Below are 21,199 nucleotides of genomic sequence, written 5' to 3' on the forward strand. Positions count from 1 at the left end.
CTAAAGACTAATAATATTTCATTCCTAATTTAATTAGTTAGAACTCTCATCTTCGTATTCTTCGATGGAGTCTAAAATAAAGTCGGTAGTTTCCTCAAATCTTTCATCAACAATATTTGGCAGTCCATCTATGTCAGCCTTCAGCACTCTACCATACTTTTTACGAGGTCTCTTCATTTCACTGGTTCCCTGTTCTCCCCAACAAGGATGCCTAGTACTAGTGAAAACTAGTGAGTTTTTATAAAACCAGTCAGTGACAGATTCATCTATGCTGGAAACAATAGCACGTAACGGAGTTCTATCCAGGAAGTTGATAGAAGCTTTCACTATGCTGCGGACTTCTCGATGACCACAAAGGTGTATGACTCCATTGTAAGCATCACCGAATCCAACAAGTGCAATTTTTGTAACTGGAAAGTACTGAATGTAATTGTCCCAAATATAAAGGAGTAGCTCCTGAGAAGCTGTAACGTTGTTGTATGTTTCATCATCCTTGCCTGTCAATGTCAATGGAACATTTATATCTATAACTCCATATTTCAAGTTCACAGCCCATTCAACGAATTTAGAAGAGGTGTCGACTATCATAGACCCGGAGAGATCCAGCAGTCCAGACCTCGGGTCTTGTCTGGCCCATACATCGGATGGATCGTGTATTACTATTATTATGGTATTGGCTTGGAAGATGTCCTTTGTTGACAGAACCTGGTTATCCAGAGATGGAGAAGTCAATCCTTTGCCTGAAACAACTGGCAGATTAATGAAACCAAACTTGGACGACAAATACTGAGCTTGGGAATTTCTAACAGCATCGCATAGTCTTGGATTAACTGCGAGATCGCTGAGAACTTTCTTTTCAGTGGCTGGATTTACTAGTAAAGAGTAATTACCCATAATTGAAGGGTTTGTAAAACATATTCCTGTGTATGCGGGTTGGAGAGTTTTCCAATACTGAGATTGAATTTTGATGACATCATCTATGACTTCAATAGCATGAGCACTTGGTACTGTGACTTTGGGTTCTTCAGGTGATTCACCCAAGAGCACTTTGGTAACACTTAATGCAGAGTTTGCTATCGAATCCAGGTTATATCCACCTTCTAGAACAACACACACGTTTCCCCGTGCAAGGGACTTTAGCATGTGGGTCATTTGACTGTAACCAGCGGGCGATATATGACATCCCCCAATGATATCTCCTTCAGCAGCGTCAAACCCAGAGGAAATGATTAGCAAGTCGGGTGCGTATTCCCTGCAAACAGGCATGACAACTTTTCTAAAGGCATAGAGGTAATCAGCGTCGTTCATACCTCCAACAGGCCAAGGGATGTTGATGTTTTTCCCTAAACCTTCATTTTCTCCACATTGATCAGCTCCTCCAGCTTTTGTCCCAGGGTAGTATTTGCCCTGCTCGTAACGATGCAGAGAGATATATAGAACTCTGGGGTCTTCCCAAAAAGCCTTTTGGGTACCGTTTCCATGATGAACATCCCAATCGAGAACTACTATTTTTCTGACCGATTCAGGGTAGTTCCTGAGAATGTTTTTGGCAGCTACGGCGACATTGGAAAAAAGGCAGAATCCTCCTGGGGAGTCTGGCTCTGCATGATGCCCTGGAGGCCTGACCACAGCGAGGGCATTCTTAACCCTTCCTTCGACGACTGCCTTACACGCTTCAATGGCTCCCCCACAAGATAACTTAGCACTTAGCAAAGAATCATGGTTGAAGTACACCGAATCCCCTTTTTCCGTTTCCTCTAGAAGCCTCTCTCTGGACATGCTTGAAGTACTCTCTATAAATTTCAAATGCTCTTCTGAATGTACCAATAGAATTTCCTCCGCCGTGGCTTCTCTAACAGGGATTTTGAGCATATAGTCACCGATTTGATCTATTCCAGACAGCGTTGGATCTGTGATAAGCCCATTTTCTGCTAGTATCTTATAAATACGATATATCCTTCTAGGGTCTTCAGGGTGTGGATCGATGTACTCAAAGTAGGACGTGAAAATTTTGGCATGATACCTCATGCGCACATCATAACATAAACCAGTCTTGAGCGTAATATATCTAAGTTTAGGTTCTACCACGGGGACAATTACCGACCCGTTAACGATTTGGTTATCGTCCCATTTACCTGAGGGAGGTAATCCGGAAAGATGGCCCTCACCTTCTTGTTTGGACAATTGCAAGGCATCACTTTCCTCCTCGAGCTTTCTTTTACCGTTGCTTTCCGTCGCTTCTTCTTTTAAAATTTCCATCACAGATTGCAGCGCTGTTGTTGAAGGAGTGTTGATAGAACAGATGTGACATCTGACAGAGCACCTGAAATTTGTCACGTGATATAATATATAATCATAATTGAGGACATTATGAGGACATTATCGAAGTCTGATTTGATTGCAGGGAGGTGAATACCAGGCAAGAAGGACACAGAGGAGGAACGAGAGAAAAAAAAAGGAGAAAAATAAGAAGTATTCAATCTTCCGTTTGACATAATAATCAAAGAATCCAGACCACTCATTTAGAGCGCTAACTAATAGGACAATTTGCATACGCCAATCATCGTAACGACTTGACTTACTCTCGTTCGCTACCCCAAGTAACTAAGTACCTCACATTGTGATATATATTTTTCATCTACTTAAGAAGTCTTCACAAACGTTGGAAAGGGATTTTGCAATGTCTTCCAATTGTTGTTGAGCAGATTCAGCGTCTTTGTTGTAAATTGCGTCTCTGACTCCCGGGAAAGTACTGTAGAGATAATTCTCGGGATGATCAGGAATGATGTACTGTTGGCCGTAAATGAGGTTCTTGAACCAGGGTCGGCGGGGAATGCCATAATTGCTTCGTAGTTTTTTTTCAAATAAACTCTGTCTGTTGTTCCATGTCCACCTATTGATTGCTAAAAGCGTAGATTCCAAACCACCACTTAGCCCGACGTCATTACTCCATCCAGTGATCCATTCTGAGAGTTGATCGCTCACATGACGAAGCTGGCCCAATGAGGAGTCCAGGCTTTGAAAGTTCAGTGTATTAGCATCTCCTAACACATCTTTGTAGTATCTGTTAACGTCTTCTTTTATGCCTGCAAGTTCATTAGCATATGCACCAAAGTCAAACGGAATACTAGGCTCATTGGTCAGATGAATCATAATTCTACCGATAATCTTGACTAAAGTCTCATGATACTGCATATCTGGGTCAACCTGCTTTTCCTTGAACCTTTCAAAAGAGTCAAGACAACTCCCCTTGGGGTAACCTTCGGGCGAACGAAACCCAATGTCCAGTGACGGGATTGCTTCATACGAGGTAAAAGGAATGTAATTTCTCTTTAAACCATCCAGAGGTGAGATCTTAGTCTTCAGTTGTGAAAAAGTTTCGTTGGAAATTGGATCGGTCACCTGAAATAGTGCACTCTCAATAGCTGTCTTCAAAAGAGGATGCGATTTTATATCCAACTGATTACCGGTGATTGCATCAGATAAATCAATATAACAGTAGGCCTGTCTACGAAGTTCTCGAGATCTCGCCTCCACCCATTCAGTTGAACCAGCCATATTAAAGTTTGTTCCGTCGAATGACGCAAAATAAATGCTTCTTAATGGTTTCCAGTTCAGACGTCTGGACATCTCACCAAAGATCCTTATCAAACTAAGTAAAATGGACGTGCTAGTTCCAGATTCGCATGCCCCAAAACAAGATGAGTCTCGCTGGGCCCCGATGACAATAGCTTCTTCGTCTTGTTCTCTTCCTTGGATCTTGCCCAACACGTTCCAGATAGATTTTTGTTCTTTCATTATTGGATGATTCACAATGTGAACTTGAGATTTGGTACTTCCACCGGTAAATGTTGCAATCTTTTCTCCCTTGATGTTTAAGTTCCAACTCTCTGGAACCTTTTCTCCCACATTATCTAACGACTTAAGAAGAGGGATTGCGTCTGCCCATGAAATTGGGATTGTGACTATGCGTGAAGTACCTGGAGAGTCGTCCCAATGGTACTGATGGTCTGATTTTGCAGTGGAGAAACCAGGTGACAGAATATCACCCGGAGCAAAATTTGAAACTCCAACATCCTCTCTTTCAATAGAAAACATATCGTACCCACTGGATGAATCAGGGTCACTTATAAAAATAACACCTTTACAGCCAAATACTTCTGCGTATTGGACTTTTTGGAAAGCTGGGACAACCCCATTTCTTATTAGTAAAACAGAGTCTTTCAGTTCAATGTTCTTGTCCTTGAGATAGTTGAAGTCACGAGATAAACCATAGTTGGCATAGACTAAATTTCCCCTATGCTCACCGTACATTGAGTTATAATTAAAGGAGATAAGTTGCATATCATCGCCACCTTCTTCCTTAATACCTCGCTCTTTCAGTTTAGCTGTGAATTTTTCCTCCTCTTTCTCGTTATAGAGCTTTAATGACACTTCATTAGGATAGTTTATGAATGGCCTCACTTCGAAAAAATCTCTGAGGTCTAGTCCACAATCAGCAATGAACTTGTCCACGTATCTCGCCAAAGACAGCCCTCCTGCAGTTCCTGCTGCATGGGGCATTGATGAAATATACTCCAGTTGTTCTTCTAACTGAGCTCCGCTAACCTGTTCATCCAAAAAGGCAAACAGAGCATCGTTGCTTCTGAACTCACCCGTATATGAACCGTATGCATTGTCGTATAATCCAGTGATAGTGATGACATACATGAGTAGGGCCACCAGAAAAACGAAAAATAGTCTCTTGACTATCAAAGGATTCCCTACCTTAGCCAAATAAGAATCGAATTTCATGCTCGCTATAGAGTAGTACTCGTACACTGGATCCAGCACTCGGGTTATTGGTATAACCAGCTTGGAGTTGAGTTGGTCAGCCATATCTCGTGTAACTTCTCTGAGACTGCGTCGTTCCTGTTCAGACTCAGGCTCTTCGATGTTGAAACGCTCTATATCATTATAATCTGGAGGCAATCTTGGCGGATCTTCCCCTGCCAGTTGTTGATATGACATTGCTGACTATAGCGTTCTAAATTTGTTCAAGGTTAGGCCGGAGGTAAATATGCAATGCACTTACGAGCACTGTGGCAGAATAAAGGCGAAGCGCGCGCTTCCTCCCTCTGGGCGGGACACCCTCAACTGTCATTCAATTACTGGTTGAACCCTTCTCTAAAGTGTACGAACTGACATATATTTGAAAACCACCACAAAAGTAAGGTACACTGAAGAGTAGCCTCAGCACTACTTCCACAATGAATATTGCAATGGTCTCGGACTTCTTCTACCCGCAGCCAGGCGGAGTTGAACTCCATATGTACCATCTATCCCAAAAATTGATAGATAGAGGCCATTCTGTGGTGGTGATTACACATAGTTATGGTGGACGCACTGGAGTAAGAGTTCTTACAAACGGACTGAAAGTGTATTATATACCCTTTGCAGTGGTAATGATGCAATGTACACTTCCTGCAGTATTCTCTGCATTCCCCATACTTAGGAACATATTTATCAGAGAGAACATTGAGATTGTACATGGCCATGGATCCCTAAGTTTCCTCTGTCTTGAGGCCATCATGCATGCGAAAACAATGGGCCTCAAAACCATATTCACAGACCATTCGTTGTTCGGGTTTGCTACTGTTTCAAGTATAGTTGGAAATAAACTTTTAACATTCACATTGACTGAAATTGGCCATGTTATCTGTGTTTCTCACACTTGCAAGGAAAACACAGTGCTGAGATCGTCATTAGATCCAAACAAAGCTTCGGTCATACCCAATGCCGTTGTAGCTAGTGACTTCACACCGGAACCCAATTTTAGAGACGAAAATACCATAACCATAGTGATAATATCCAGGCTGTTCCCAAACAAAGGAGCTGATCTGTTGACAGCGATAATTCCAAGAATTTGTGCATACCATGAAAAGATTAGGTTTATTATAGCTGGTGATGGCCCGAAGTTCATCGATTTCGAACAAATGGTTGAAAAATATCAGTTGCAAGACAAAGTTCAATTGATTGGAAGCATCAAGCACGAAGAAGTTAGAAATGTCATGGTCAAAGGCCATATATATTTACACGCATCTCTTACAGAGGCCTTCGGCACCGTTTTGGTAGAAGCCGCATCCTGTGGGCTGTTCGTTGTCACTACAAATGTTGGAGGAATCCCCGAGGTCTTACCTAACCACATGACTGCATATGCATTGCCAGAAGAAGAATCAATTGTATCTGCCCTAACATCTGCCATTGACAAAATATCGGCTGGGAAAATTCACACCTCAGGATTTCACAATCAAGTAAAAGAAATGTATGACTGGAGAGACGTCGCTCAGCGAACAGAGCTGGTCTACATCAATGTGAAAAGGACTACAAAGCCCACCACCACCTTGGAAAGAATTAAAAAATACTACATACACGGCTTTTGGGGTGGTAAATTATTTGTCTTATGTTTGGTGGTTGATATTTTTATACTAACAGTTCTTGACTTTTGGTATCCCAGAGATAAGATAGACCGAGCAGCCAAGTGGCCCCATGGACAGAAATATGCCAAGCCCCAGTCATGAGACTATCCTCAGATATATATACATTAAAGATCTTTCCAGATCAATTTATCCACGCATTCCCTCCTGTTTTTGCTTTCCTTGACGAATCCTAATAGGTTCAGTTCCAGTAGACCTTGTAGAAACCAAGATAAGGAAATTTGATCCCACTCAGATTCATCAATAGATTTCAATTCAAGGACTTCTAATATTGCATCTTTTTCCAACCTCTGTTTGAAAGCGGAGTAGAAGTCGTAGATATTTATTTGTGAAGATGCTTCCCTGTACAGACCATATAGCTCACTAATCATAGGTCGGATGTTCATCTTTTCAGAGGTGTAATAGCTGTTTTGTAAATGCATTCTGGGATCGAGTAGGACGCTCTGGACGTTATCCCGGATGTTTGGAGTGAAGACACTAGAAAGATACTTTTCATCACAGTCTACTGTGCATATTTCGGAGAACAGTAGGCTGTCCTCCCTTAGCGGAACCAATACAGATTCCACGGTGTGAAGAACTTGGCTTACAATGTGTTGGTTTAAAAGACCGAGCTCAATTTTTGCATCTTTGGAAAGACCTTTGAGAGTATCTAATTCTGGCTGGAAGTAAACACCATCAGGGGTGAATTTTTCCAGAATACTAGTGGGGGCTCCTTGGAAAGTTTCCATGAATTTGGAAAACAATTCATTCGAAGCCAAATCGCTTATTTCGGCTACAAAATCGAAGACTTTGAGCGGAGTGGATGTCTCAATGCTTGAAAGCATGGATTTCACGAACTTGGACCGCAAAAAGCTTGGATCGGTTAGCATATCATAGTATAGTTCGAATTTTGACTTCATATGAGGACCGTAGTCCATGAATTTCAGTTGTAGAATAATCAAAAAGTTTAGGCACTGATATAGTTCATGTTGCCATTGCGAGAACTTCTCTAAAGACTGAGGCACCAAGGACAGCAGTTCTTCATCATTATTAAGTAATTGTTGAACAATCTTTTTTCTTTCGAATTCGGGGATCGAACTATCTTTCATGGTACTTTCAATAAACTGCTTGAAGGAGGGCAGCAGTCTTAGAATACGAGCATAGTCAGAGTTTCGTTTAAGATTCTTCACTGACTTTTTCTCCCAAAATATTGTCAAAGGCTGTTGGAAAAAATGCAACATGTAACCATACTTCAGAATAGATATTGTGGAGTTGATGCTCTGATTCGACTTGATGTTTCTACGATGAATAGTTCGTAGAATATTAGGACCAAAATTCAAACTTCTTCCCCCAAGAGATCCCGTTACTTTACCGGACACATTCTCAAAGAGCAGCTTATTTAGGATTTGGTCTACCACCAAACTCGAATTATCCAATTCATACTTGAAGCCCTCTATCATAGCCAAGACTTGTCGGGGCAATTTTTCTTGAAATATAGTTATGGAAGTGGTAATACCTACGATGACTCTGATTTTTATCTTTCTTGTGTATCGACTTAGAAGCGTTAGTAACTTGATCAGGGTTCCTACATCAAATAAATCCGCCTGCGATATATTTAGCAGTAGAAATTTCCTGACATCCCAGTTGGATGCTAGGACATTTAGATCAGTCTTGTTGTAAATTCCCTCACCTGGGCCTTCATCATCGGAGTCCAGATCTGCACCATCATCAAATTCAGTTGAATAATCTGAATTAAGTACAATTTTTGTAAGACATGTCTTAAGATTGTCATTTCCATATAGGTTCACTAGTTGCATATTCTTGTCAGATTCCAGATAGCTGTTTAACCTACGAATTGAGTCGTCAGAGATATTAGGCAGAAAAAACGTAGGTATCTTTGCTGTGTCAATCACACTCGTTATTTGATTTTTTAACGATTGAAATGTCCCACCGTTTATTACTTTCAATACGTTTTCAATTCTATCTCTTTGGATGCTCCATTGCTTCAGGAACAGTTGATATCTCAAGTTCACATTCTCTAGCGGCTCTTTGCCATTTAAAAGCCGTTGAAACGGGATAGGTAATGGAATCAAATCTTCATCAATTGTCTCGGTAGGCGGTATGTCTATTCCTTCTCGTTGAAATGATTCAAGATCACTTGCACCGTTGGATTCTAAACTGTCTGTAAAACTTTCCGGATGCAAAACATAGGTGGTCTATCGCGTCAGCAATACAATCTGGGATCCTACAAGGAACAAAAAACATACCTTCTGACTACTCAATGGTATCGATTTCATAGGCTAGGCCGATCCTTTTTAAGGGGGACTTGGTGTGAACTAGTCTCTGATTTCTCAAAGGAAGCGAAAGGATGTACTTACATAATCAATTGTGTTTCTAAGCTTTTGTCTATTTGGATATGTATTCGGGTACTTTCTTACAATGCCGCACGTTTGGGATGTTCATTAGAACCTAAGCTGTCTTGGTACTCATGTGGGCTAGCCTCTCTTTGAGATGTGTCCTCAAACATCAATTCTGCATCGGAATCCAAGGTGAATTGACTATTGGCTTCTTGATCTTCTTCAGTATCAAAGTCGTCATCGGCTGGGATGAGATCAAACTCGTATTCATCTCTTCGATTTCTTCTCTGTCTTCTCTCTAGCTTGTTCCTATTTGTGAACAGAAAAATGATACAGATCAAAAATCCAAGCCCGAGAAGGAAAGCTAAATATTCAGTAATATGAGAGGAGTTAGAATGCTTGTAGGAGCCCTCCTCATTCTCAAAATCTTCATCACCGGTTGTAGAAGTCTCTTTTACATCCGTTTCCGTGGCTGAAGCCTCTGAAACAGAGGAAGACGAAAAAGTGGCTTCTGTAGATGAGGTGTCCACTGTCGTGGAAGTAGATGAAGATGGAGGGTTGACTAATATTTCGTCATATTTCTTAGTTAAAGAGAATTTTTCAGCCTTTTCAGGGTCTTGACTTTCTCCAAAGAATTTTATTTGCCAGGAGTTAAGCACCACAGAATTTCCTTCTTTGTTAGTGATTTTCAATATCCACTCTCCTAACCCGTCTTCACCCCAATGAGCTACTGACATGAACGTCCAATTTGGAAATCCTTCCTTATCCTTGTCCATTCTTCGATAGGGAGCCAATTCACTGACAACACCTGAAGGGGAGATCAACTCAACAAGAACTTTACCTCTTTCCGCCGCCTTTATATCTACAGTAACCGTAACATGCTCAATTTTTTCAAAGTTCATTAGATCTTTGGCCTCCTGGGTCAATTCATACTTGGATGTCAGCACACCGTTAGCTTCGGAAGTATTCAAGCTTTCGTGAACCTCAGTGCCATAAATCCAGCTTTGTGGTTTGAGATACGGGAAGTCTGGAGATCTTGCTAGATTGACCAGTGCATATGCATCGATCTTGCCATATCCGTATTTATGAGAATACATCTTACCGATAGCAGTCTTCTGCCAGCCAGGCTCCTGTTCGTTAACAGGAACGGCTGTTAAAACAGTCAGCCATTGAATATCTCGCCAAGTCAGGTCCGGATTAGCCTGATAAACCAAAGAATAAAGACCAGCCGCTAAAGGTGCAGCAGCGGATGTTCCTCCATGGGTATCAGAACATTTATCGTTGATGTCGGTTGTGTGTATGTGCTCACCCGATCCAGAACTGTATGTGACAGTCATCACAGCAGAGCAAGCCTCAGCGTATGGTGGATGAAGCCCTTTAATATCAATTGCCCCAACTGTTATGGAATAAATGCTATTGGTGTACCCGTCAAAATTGCAGTTATCACCAGAAGATGCTCCGTTTCCACTGGCGAATACATACAGCGCACCTTTACCCTTTCTTCCATCCTGAACTCCTTTAAGCATGGCTTCTTTGACTAACGAGCTGGGACCTTGCATTGTGATTCCATTGTCTGCTGGCCCCCATGAACATGAATAAATGTCGTTGACATCAAGACCGTAGATTAAGGAGAGAGCTTCATCCTCTGGTGTGATTTTATCACTAAGAATCCTGATGCCAGAAACCTTTGAATCATATGCCACACCAACTCCACAGTATTTATTTCCCTTCTTAGCTGCAATCTCCGCTGCACATCTGGTTCCGTGGTGATCGTCTCTAAGTCTTGGTTTGGGTAGTCTAGTGTTGGCATTGAAATCCCAAGATCCTTCCTCACAAAAAGATTCTTTGAGATCTTTACTGTCCATATCTAGTCCGTCATCAACTATGGCGGTCACTACACCTTTTCCAGTGATACCATCGTACCAAACTTGCGACACGTTCACGTCGTGTCCTGGGTAACGAGGATTAAATAGATGCCACTGTTTAGCAAATAAAGGGTCATCAATGTCAAAATCCTTCGCTATTTGTTCTCTTAATTCCTCTGACTTGTCCATCACAACAGGAGCTCGTTTATGCAAATAATGAGAGGGCCTTAGCATGTGAACCTCGTCCACATTGTGGGAAATCAGTTCGGAGTGAAGATTGGCGTTGTCTCGCGTCAAAAGAGTCTTCACTTTAAAGTTCTCTAACTGAAACTCTTCGTTCTTACTGTGTGAAAAAACATGGTAGTCATCCAAACCGTTGATCTGTCTTTCATACCTGAACTTATCTTGGAACGTTTCTAGAAACGTTGGAAGCCAGGATTTATCCAGCTTGAGAGCAAAGATCTCTCTCTCGGAAGTCTCCAAAGCCTCCGTAGACCTAAGACCAATTAAGATCCAGCATGCTAAGCGAAGTGCTGGCAAATACATCCGTGAGAGTATTAAGTTTCAGGTGTACCGAATACAGGTAATGTAAATCACTTAAGGATGAGCCATTCGAGCGATGTTTGATTAGGTAATCACTAAAACTTCATTTCAAGGTGTGTAAGACGTGTTATTAGGGTTGAGAGGATTATGGTGGGCAAACATAACTAGTTCTTGTGTCCGAATGACTGTTAAAAGAACACTGTGGCATTGCAACTATTCAAGGAGAAAATCATTTTCCCGGATTGGCTCTAGCATCAAGTTATCGTAGACTACGTAGTCATTACATAATCTTTTTTATCTGCCAAGCGTGAGCGACTGATTTGTAATCTTGGTCACTTGCTAGAAAAAAAAATAAAATATATTTCCTCTGATAAGACATTTACTCAAGACAAAACTGTGTGATTTACTCGGACGCTACTCTTATTCTCATAATGAGTGCTATTTTGAGAGCAGATGACTTGAATGACTTCATCATGCCTGGTGTCGCTTGCATAAAACCTGTTGAAAGCGGCAAGAAAGGAAGTGGGGAAGACTTAGAGATTCAGATAGATTCTGAAGGAAATGCTTTGGAAGTGACGAAAGAGGGCCACGAGAGGAAACTGGACAAGGCACAAATTTCACTAAGTGACTGTCTAGCGTGTTCTGGTTGTATAACCTCAGCGGAAGAGGTGTTGATAGCCCAACATTCTCACAAGGAACTACTCAATGCATTGGAAACTGATGGCAATCGCAAAGTCTTTGTGGCAAGCATATCTCATCAAACGAGAGCATCTCTAGCATCTGCGTTTGACGTACAAATTGAGGCTATGGATAAGGTTTTGATTTACTTACTCAAGAACGTCATGAAGTTCAAGTATGTCATAGGCACAGAAACCGGAAGGCGACTATCCCATATATTCACAACGTTAGACCTTCAAAATAGGTCACCTCACTCAGAAAAACCTTTGATAAACAGCACTTGTCCTGGATGGGTACTATATGCGGAGAAAACTCATCCGTTTATACTTCCAAGAATATCTACCATCAAATCTACTCAACAAATCACGGGTCATTTACTCAAGAACATAGTTTCAAAAGATCTAGGGATTGAAAAAAGTCAAATATACCATTTATCCGTCATGCCTTGTTTTGACAAGAAGTTGGAAGCGGCAAGAGATTCTGATGTTCCTGATGTTGATTGCGTCATTACTGCAAGGGAACTAGTGCAAGTGATTGAAGAACTGAACATTGATTTACAAACTATTTTAAAAGAAAGTGTATTAGACAATACCGATATTTATTCTGTATATAGGAGCTCAAGTCCTCCCGGCTGGTACCAACCAGAACAATCATGGCTTAATAACAAAGGATCCGCCTCAGGTGGATATGCCATGCAATATCTACTAGACGTTCAGCAGAGACACGCTGATTCTGAAATTATAACAATAGAGGGAAGAAATTCAGATATTTATGAGCATCGATTAGTTTTACGAGACGGCCAAGTAGTAGCGTCAAGTGCGGTAGTCAATGGGTTCAGAAATATTCAAAACCTGATAAGAAAGCTTAAACCAAACCATAAAGCCACGGGAGGAGGAATTAGTGCAAGAAGAAGAAGCAGAAAGCTGAAAGAAGACCAGACTGGGGATCAAGGCCAGTCGAATGCGGTGGTAGATCCTTCCAAATGTGACTACGTTGAAATCATGGCGTGTCCTGGGGGGTGTATCAATGGAGGGGGACAGATTGCGGCCCCTGCTGACCAGAATTCGAAAGACTGGATTAATAAAGCCACAACTAAGTACTATAACGTTCCAGACACTGAATACTCTGACATCCAACTTTACGATTGGGTGAAACAAACAGTTTTATCGTACGACATCGAAATGGATAGACTTATCCATACCACATTCAAGCAGATTGAACGACCCACAGATACCACTTCCATAGCCCTCGGATCGACTTGGTGAACAACTTTTCAATCCTTAATTATATTTATCAAGCACGTGTTCTCGGTTTCAAACAGAGTATGTTATCAAACGTAAAGCTGGGGTCATGTGGTACCTTATCTCTTAAAAAGTTCGCAGTAGAGTGCGAAAAGTCAAGATCTTAGATAGGGGCATAACGGTCAAAAACGGTTATGTCAACCTAAACATCCTCGCAGTTAGGTTTCGTAGGTACGGTTTGAATCGTAGAGTATGAATACAACATAATCATCCTTAAGCTGAGATGTCAAAACACTCTTAAGATTTTGCATTCTAACTTTGTCCAAAATGAGCCGTCGCTTTTATCGTAAATTTGATCGAAAACTGAAATTACGACGTAGCTGGGCCCATACTGAAATTTCACAATGGAACGGCAAAACGCACCTTGGACCTGCACTGATAGGAGGCAGATCTAGTAGAAAGCAAGTGGATCCAGATTTGTTTGAGAAGCTTAATGTCATTCTAGAAAACAGAAAGCAAAAAAGATCAGTCTAAAATGAGTGAAGAGGAAACGTCACAATAATGGGTTTATAAATAGTAGAGTCAACCATCTTAACCTGCTATTCGAAGGCAGCTGTTTACACTTTCCCGATAGTGAAAGAAGCATTTTTCGCTAGCCCCGGTTACTGTGGGTCGGCAAAAAAAGTGTTTCTCTTTTCCCAAAACAGGCAGAAAATAAGACTTTTCCTTGACAGATAAGAATTTTGCATCGGTTTCAATAAGGAACTGATAAATGGCCGTTTACTATTGGTTTGATAGGTAGGTATATGCGAATTTAAGCAATTCAGGAGATATGCATGCAATACGCGCATATTATCATGTATGAGACCAGAAAGTTAGCAGAATATTGTTCTAATTTGCCGAGGACGTTGCATTCAGTAAGCATTCTTCTAGACTACCTACCTTAGATAGCTGAAATTCAAGCTACTGGATTATTGCTGTTATCAATTCAGGTGTCGTTGAATTCCAATATAAAAGACAGGAATCTTTCTCTGTATTTTTCATTGAATCCTCACCCCGTCAAGATCCAATTCTTTTGAGCAAAAAGAGTATGAAATTCGGCAATCTTTTGAGTTTCACCACTTTGGTGGGTTTGGCAGTTGCTGTACCAGACTTTTATGATAAACGTGAAGCTGTCAGTACCAAAGAAGCTGCTTTGTTGAGAAGAGGGGCTTCCCAATGCAAAACCAATGAGAACGTTAACATTGAAGCTCCAAAACCCAACATTTGGGACTCTTTGTCAAACGATGAGCTTAATCAGGTTGTAGATTTGCTGAATGAAACTTACAACTTGACTGAAATTATGGACGCTGATTTCTACTCCAACTATGTGTTGACCATTGAGACATTGAGACCAAACAAGTCTGATGCTTTGGTCTTCCTTGATGAAGACGGAGACATCCCAGACAGAAACGCCAAAACCCTGGTTTACTTTGGTGAGGGAGAAGAAGGCTACTTTCAAGAGCTTAAAGTGGGACCATTACCAGTAAGTGAAAATACTACCATCGAGCCTCTTTCCTTTTATAACACCAACAACAAGTCCACACTTCCATTCAAGTACGGATTCGGAGACAGTGTTCTGAACACTGCCAAAAATCAGTTCATAACCGACAATCTTAATACCACGGTTCTGAGAGACGTGATCGTTGATTTGATTGGTGTCACCTTTGAGGAAATTACATGCTGGGCCACTGATCCTCAAATCTTTGATCCAGCCACTGAAACCACCGTTGCTTACGGTACGTGCTACATCTTAACTCCAAACGACGCGGAGGATTTGGTGCCAATTGGTTTTTTCTACAAGTTCGACATGACTGGAAGAGACGTGTCTCAGTGGAAGATGTTGGAGTTCATCTACAATAATAAAGTCTATACCTCTGAGGAAGAGCTCTACGAAGCCACTCAAAAGGACGACTTTGTAAGATTGCCAAAAATTAATGTTGATGACCTCTCTTGGACTGTTATCCAAAGAAATAGCTCTTCTCCTGTCAGACACTTGGATGACAGAAGAGCTCCTCAATTGGTTGAAACTCAAGGCCGTAGATGGGCATTCGATGCTGACGAGGAGTATTTCACCTGGATGGATTGGGGATTCTACACTGCTTGGAGCCGAGACACCGGTATAAGTTTCTTCGATATAACCTTTAAAGGTGAGAGAATTATTTATGAATTGTCTTTGCAAGAGCTGATAGCTGAGTATGGTTCAGACGATCCTAACAACCAGAACACTTTCTATTCTGATATTTCGTATGGTGTCGGAAATAGATTTAGCATGGTTCCTGGTTACGATTGCCCAACCACTGCTGAATACTTCACCACTGACTACTACGAAAACAACCACCATTATAACCGCTCGCTTAGTTACTGTGTCTTTGAAAACATGGAGGACTACCCATTGCTGCGTCACACTGGTGGAACTTATTCTACTGTTACTCAAAACCCAACTTTGAACGTAAGATTCGTTGCTACCATTGGAAACTACGATTACAACTTCTTGTACAAATTCTTCTTGGACGGTACACTTGAGGTCTCTGTTCGTGCCGCTGGTTACATTCAAGCTGGTTACTGGAACGACCAAACCAGTAGTGACTTTGGTCTCAAAGTCCACGATGTCCTGTCAGGTTCTTTCCATGATCATATGCTGAACTATAAGGTCGACTTGGACATCGCCGGTACCAAGAATCGTGCAACCCAATATGTCATGAAGAATGTCGACGTTGAATATCCATGGGCCCCAGGTGTTGTCTACAACACCAAGAAAATTGCCAGAGAAGTAATAGAGAAAGAGGACTTTAACGGTATAAACTGGCCCGAAAACGGACAGGGTCTACTACTGATTGAATCTGCTGAGGAGACAAACAGCTTTGGAAATCCAAGAGCTTACAACATCATGCCAGGTGGAGGAGCTGTTCACAGAATTGTCAAGAATTCTCGTCTTGCCCCTGAAACTGAAAACTGGGCTCGTTCCAACTTATTCTTGACCAAGCAAAAAGATTCTGAATTGAGATCATCTACCGCTTTGAACTCCAATGCTTTGTATGATCCACCTGTGAACTTTAATGCTTTCCTTGACGATGAGAGCTTGGATGGTGAAGACATCGTCGCTTGGGTCAATGTTGGTCTGCACCATTTGCCAAACTCTAACGACTTGCCAAATACCATTTACTCGACTGCTCATGCTTCCTTCATGTTGACCCCATTCAATTACTTTGACAGTGAGAATTCAAGAGACACCACGCAACAAGTTTACTATGAGTATGACGCTGATACCAAGGAATCTACTTGGGAGTTCTATGGTAATGACTGGAGCTCCTGTGACCTTGAGATCCAGGAACCAAATTTCGACGATTTCACCTACGGGGAAGAGACTCGTATCAACAAAAAGACAACCAACGCTTACGAAATTTACTAATTTAGTTGATTGAGCCTGGTGCCATTCTATCATCCATGGAACTAGTTTTCCATTTCTGACTTTCTTTTACTGCTTATTTCATTCGTATAGCCAATAGATTTCCCATATTTTTTCCAGAGTACGTAGATGGTGGATTAGGTAATTGTTGGCATTTCTAGTTGCTAGTGAACTTAGCTCTGGATTATTGTAGTAGGTGAAAAATACCAAGGGCGATGGAAATTTCAAAGGCCGATCTGGGGATGTGTGGGGTAAAGACTTTGGATGGAATCCAGGGGCAAAGACAAGGGCTAGACTTCACTATATTGGTGGTAAAAGTGAATCTACTAGAAGTTTGAGTCAACGACGATATGGAGTAACCAAGTGAAGACGATATCTTTAGTTCGTTATGGCCACCTTAAAAGAAGCCCACTCAGTCCATGTGAGTTCTGAAACTTTTAAAGACAGTTAACCCAAGGTTCACAATTGTGTGACCTTATGTCAACTGTACTAGAAGGCCAAAGATTATTGGACGATTGGGTTATCTATTTCCTTGATAAGCATGTGCTCCAATCAATACACCCACCTGTCAGGGGATACACAGTGCGGAGCTCCGTTTTCTCCCAGAAATTCGGTTGGAGCTCTTTTCTTAAACTTCGAAAGTCCCCCGACAGAGAAGTGCCGTTAGCCAATAGTGTCCCTGCATTCTGGTTCCTCCCCACTGCAGCGTCAGCTGGAAAGGGCTCTATTCTAAGCTATTCTAAAGCAATCCAAAGGTGGGGGTCGGATCAATGCGCGATCTTTCGTCGCCAGTGTCGGGGCCCGGCACGGGGGCCGTAACCGGCTTTTCTCTAGGTTGACACCATGGGATATCCCCTGATTGGGCAAATCCCACATAAGTATGGCTTGCGGCTTACTAATCGCGTAAGTCGCGCATTCTCTTTTTCCTGATCCTTAATATCAATCCTCCGGCACCATCATCGTAGTTTGCGAGATTCCATAAACTTTTTGGCCCCCTAACTTTTTTTTTGTTGCCATCCTTTACTTCCATCTAAAAAAACCGACACAGAATCTGCCAAACAATGACCGATACGAAAGCCGTAGAATTTGTGGGCCACACAGCCATTGTAGTCTTTGGAGCTTCAGGGGACCTGGCTAAGAAGAAGACTTTCCCTGCCCTCTTCGGACTTTACCGTGAGGGATACCTGTCCAACAAGGTGAAGATTATTGGCTATGCTAGATCAAAGCTGGATGACAAGGAGTTCAAGGATAGAATTGTGGGCTATTTCAAGACAAAGAACAAGGGCGACGAGGACAAAGTTCAAGAATTCTTAAAGTTGTGCTCATATATTTCAGCTCCTTATGACAAACCAGATGGGTATGAAAAGTTGAATGAAACTATTAACGAATTCGAAAAGGAAAACAACGTCGAACAGTCTCACAGGTTGTTCTACTTAGCTTTGCCCCCTTCTGTTTTCATACCTGTTGCTACGGAGGTCAAGAAGTATGTTCATCCAGGTTCTAAAGGGATTGCTCGGATTATCGTGGAAAAACCTTTCGGGCACGACTTGCAGTCAGCAGAAGAGCTTTTGAATGCTTTGAAGCCGATCTGGAAAGAAGAGGAATTGTTTAGAATCGACCACTATCTAGGTAAGGAGATGGTTAAGAATTTGTTGGCCTTCCGTTTTGGAAACGCATTCATCAATGCTTCTTGGGACAACAGACATATCAGCTGTATCCAAATCTCGTTCAAGGAGCCTTTTGGAACAGAAGGTCGTGGTGGCTATTTTGACTCAATTGGTATAATAAGAGACGTCATTCAGAACCACTTGCTTCAAGTGTTAACCCTCTTAACCATGGAGAGACCCGTCTCTAATGACCCTGAGGCTGTTAGAGATGAAAAGGTTCGCATTCTGAAGTCAATTTCTGAGCTAGATTTGAACGACGTTTTGGTGGGTCAATACGGCAAATCTGAGGATGGAAAGAAGCCAGCTTATGTGGATGATGAAACTGTTAAGCCAGGTTCTAAATGTGTCACATTTGCAGCCATTGGCTTGCACATCAACACAGAAAGGTGGGAAGGTGTCCCAATCATTTTAAGAGCTGGTAAGGCTTTGAACGAAGGTAAAGTTGAGATTAGAGTGCAATACAAACAGTCTACTGGATTTCTCAATGATATTCAGCGAAATGAATTGGTCATCCGTGTGCAGCCTAACGAAGCCATGTACATGAAACTGAACTCCAAAGTCCCAGGTGTTTCCCAAAAGACTACTGTCACTGAGCTAGACCTCACTTACAAAGACCGTTACGAAAACTTTTACATTCCAGAGGCATATGAATCACTTATCAGAGATGCTATGAAGGGAGATCACTCTAATTTTGTCAGAGATGACGAGTTGATACAAAGTTGGAAGATTTTCACTCCTTTACTGTATCACTTGGAGGGCCCTGATGCACCGGCTCCAGAAATCTATCCCTACGGATCCAGAGGTCCAGCTTCATTGACCAAATTCTTGCAAGATCATGATTACTTCTTTGAATCACGCGACAATTACCAATGGCCAGTGACAAGACCCGATGTGCTGCACAAGATGTAAATTATTCTATAGATTTAGGACGATTACAGATATCAATGATAGTTTAGCTTGTTTCAGTATTACGTAATAAATGACTCAGAGGTATCTCAGGATCTGTGGGGCAGGAAGTGGCATTGCATTTGCTCGCTCCTATTAGCTTATCAGGGAAGAGGAAAGAAAAATTCTTGCATATAAAGTGCTGGGCCAGCCCACATCCTTAGCACGTTATCAGCTTTTCACAACTCTACTCCTGATTTTCTGATGGAAACCCCAAGCTATCCACTGAAAGCAAAAACCAAAGATGAAGGGGAAATAATTGTAAGGGATATCATTCTAACTAACCACGAAGAGACACAGGGTCATTCTTCGGCGGTTGACCGTTTTTCAATCGTTGACGACCATGGCAGTCGAACGAGCCAAAACTCACCTGAGTCTTTGGATTTAATTTTTGAAGTTGATGCCGAAGAGGATTTTCCAGATGGTGGTTGGGATGCGTGGCTAGTTGTTATAGGTGCTCTGTGTGGTTGCACGCCAATACTAGGGCTAATCAATTCAATTGGCCCCATTGAATCTTACATCTCAACTCACCAGTTGGAAAAAACATCCACTACAGTAATTGCTTGGATCTTTTCAATCTTTACCGCTGTTGGATACATGTCTGGTATACTGGTTGGTGTCTTGGTGGACGAGTTTGGGGTCAAACTACCAATGCTAATGGGTTCTATTTTCCATTTGATGGGATTGGTAGCTACTGCTGAGTGTAAGACAGTTTACCAGTTCATTCTTGCTTTTAGTGTTTGCACTGGAATGGGAACTTCACTTTGTTTAACCAGTAACATGGCTGTTATTCCACATTGGTTCAAGAGGAACAAAGCTAAAGCAACCGGCATTGCAACCATCGGTGGCTCTCTAGGAGGAGTTGTTTTTCCTTTAATGATGAAAGGTCTCTACGACAAGGTTGGATTTCAATGGACAATGAGAATAGTGGGTCTGGTCTGTTTTGCTCTCAACATGATGGCATTTTTCCTCATTAAAACACGTCTTTCAGGGAAGACGGGAGTATTCGATATTCCTGAATTTGACGAGAATGGCCAAAAGTTCAGTTTTGTTAGAAAAAGCTGGTTACGTTTTGAACAATTCTCCGTGTATGTCACCAAACTTATTGATTTCAAAGCATTCAAAGAGGCTAAATATACCTGTTGTGTCATAGCTTTTGCTCTCAGTGAGCTGATGTTAGTGTGCTGTATGACATACTTGATGTCTTACTTCATTAAAAGAGGTCATTCTTCTGCTACTGCTTTTAATATGATTATTATAGTCAATGCTACTGGTATTCTGGGGCGATTTGTTCCCGGAATTGCGGCCGATAGATATGGAGTCTACAATGTCATGATTGGCATGCTGGTTACACTGGGTATTGTTCAGTTTGTGTTATGGTTATCACTGGGACAACATCTCTGGTCATTGTATACTTTTTCGGTATTATTTGGTTTCTTCTCTGCTTCTGTGCTGAGCTTGAGTCCAGTATGCCTGTCTGCCATATCTCCCACTAAAGATTTTGCCAAAAGGTTCTCCACGGCTTTTTTGGTCGTTGGGTTTGTTTCATTGATGGGACTCCCTATTGGTGGTGCTATCATTGATAACGCTTCCATCTCAAACTACAACAATTTCATTGTCTACACAGGAATCCTATGTGCTGCCTCCTCTGTCTTCTGGGCCCTAACTAGGTACGCCATTAGGAGGACCTGGAAAATCAATATAAAAGTGTAACTAAATATATATAAAGCGTCACGTGACATAATATATATGTATACCTATATTTTTATTTCTGCACATCGACTCTCTTCCCTGACGTTTACAATGCTCAAGCAGTTGTGGTTGAAGTACAACCAACTACCGTTCAAGGTCCGAATGTATATCGGAATATCCACTATGGCAGTAGCATATTTTGGTGACAGGATTAGCTCCCAGATCATAGAGAACAATAAGCTGGAGGCTAGAGCCAAGGAAGAACTTCGAAGATCTGCCAAATAGATTCCTGGCCAACGAAGGAGCTG

The 21,199-nt window shown here is 41.7% G+C and overlaps 10 protein-coding genes across 10 annotated transcripts; 7 read left to right on the forward strand and 3 right to left on the reverse strand.

The window, feature by feature from the left end:
* Positions 1-33: 33 nt before the first annotated feature.
* On the reverse strand, positions 34-2,259 carry PAS_chr2-1_0302 (Putative catalytic subunit of a class II histone deacetylase complex; the record flags this gene model as incomplete). The annotated part of the gene is made up of 1 exon (XM_002491151.1): positions 34-2,259. One exon carries the CDS (start codon positions 2,257-2,259, stop codon positions 34-36), a length of 2,226 nt encoding a protein of 741 aa, XP_002491196.1.
* A 375-nt stretch (positions 2,260-2,634) lies between these two features.
* Positions 2,635-5,010, reverse strand: PAS_chr2-1_0825 (uncharacterized protein; the record flags this gene model as incomplete). The annotated part of the gene is made up of 1 exon (XM_002491152.1): positions 2,635-5,010. The coding sequence occupies one exon, from the start codon at positions 5,008-5,010 to the stop codon at positions 2,635-2,637; it is 2,376 nt and encodes a 791-aa protein (XP_002491197.1).
* Positions 5,011-5,249: 239 nt separating this feature from the next.
* PAS_chr2-1_0303 (UDP-GlcNAc-binding and catalytic subunit of the enzyme that mediates the first step in GPI synthesis) lies at positions 5,250-6,560 on the forward strand (the record flags this gene model as incomplete). Its single annotated transcript, XM_002491153.1, has 1 exon — positions 5,250-6,560. One exon carries the CDS (start codon positions 5,250-5,252, stop codon positions 6,558-6,560), a length of 1,311 nt encoding a protein of 436 aa, XP_002491198.1.
* Positions 6,561-8,889: 2,329 nt separating this feature from the next.
* On the reverse strand, positions 8,890-11,223 carry PAS_chr2-1_0304 (Kex2 proprotein convertase; the record flags this gene model as incomplete). The annotated part of the gene is made up of 1 exon (XM_002491154.1): positions 8,890-11,223. The coding sequence occupies one exon, from the start codon at positions 11,221-11,223 to the stop codon at positions 8,890-8,892; it is 2,334 nt and encodes a 777-aa protein (XP_002491199.1).
* A 428-nt stretch (positions 11,224-11,651) lies between these two features.
* On the forward strand, positions 11,652-13,163 carry PAS_chr2-1_0305 (Nuclear architecture related protein; the record flags this gene model as incomplete). Its single annotated transcript, XM_002491155.1, has 1 exon — positions 11,652-13,163. One exon carries the CDS (start codon positions 11,652-11,654, stop codon positions 13,161-13,163), a length of 1,512 nt encoding a protein of 503 aa, XP_002491200.1.
* A 303-nt stretch (positions 13,164-13,466) lies between these two features.
* On the forward strand, positions 13,467-13,673 carry PAS_chr2-1_0306 (Hypothetical protein; the record flags this gene model as incomplete). The annotated part of the gene is made up of 1 exon (XM_002491156.1): positions 13,467-13,673. One exon carries the CDS (start codon positions 13,467-13,469, stop codon positions 13,671-13,673), a length of 207 nt encoding a protein of 68 aa, XP_002491201.1.
* Positions 13,674-14,229: 556 nt separating this feature from the next.
* On the forward strand, positions 14,230-16,590 carry PAS_chr2-1_0307 (Hypothetical protein; the record flags this gene model as incomplete). The annotated part of the gene is made up of 1 exon (XM_002491157.1): positions 14,230-16,590. One exon carries the CDS (start codon positions 14,230-14,232, stop codon positions 16,588-16,590), a length of 2,361 nt encoding a protein of 786 aa, XP_002491202.1.
* Positions 16,591-17,648: 1,058 nt separating this feature from the next.
* PAS_chr2-1_0308 (Glucose-6-phosphate dehydrogenase (G6PD), catalyzes the first step of the pentose phosphate pathway) lies at positions 17,649-19,163 on the forward strand (the record flags this gene model as incomplete). Its single annotated transcript, XM_002491158.1, has 1 exon — positions 17,649-19,163. One exon carries the CDS (start codon positions 17,649-17,651, stop codon positions 19,161-19,163), a length of 1,515 nt encoding a protein of 504 aa, XP_002491203.1.
* A 240-nt stretch (positions 19,164-19,403) lies between these two features.
* Positions 19,404-20,912, forward strand: PAS_chr2-1_0309 (uncharacterized protein; the record flags this gene model as incomplete). Its single annotated transcript, XM_002491159.1, has 1 exon — positions 19,404-20,912. One exon carries the CDS (start codon positions 19,404-19,406, stop codon positions 20,910-20,912), a length of 1,509 nt encoding a protein of 502 aa, XP_002491204.1.
* Positions 20,913-21,002: 90 nt separating this feature from the next.
* On the forward strand, positions 21,003-21,176 carry PAS_chr2-1_0310 (Hypothetical protein; the record flags this gene model as incomplete). Its single annotated transcript, XM_002491160.1, has 1 exon — positions 21,003-21,176. One exon carries the CDS (start codon positions 21,003-21,005, stop codon positions 21,174-21,176), a length of 174 nt encoding a protein of 57 aa, XP_002491205.1.
* Between the last annotated feature and the right edge of the window lie 23 nt (positions 21,177-21,199).

Source organism: Komagataella phaffii, chromosome 2 (genome assembly GCF_000027005.1).
Source record: "Komagataella phaffii GS115 chromosome 2, complete sequence".
In the NCBI taxonomy this organism is placed as follows: domain Eukaryota; kingdom Fungi; phylum Ascomycota; class Pichiomycetes; order Pichiales; family Pichiaceae; genus Komagataella; species Komagataella phaffii.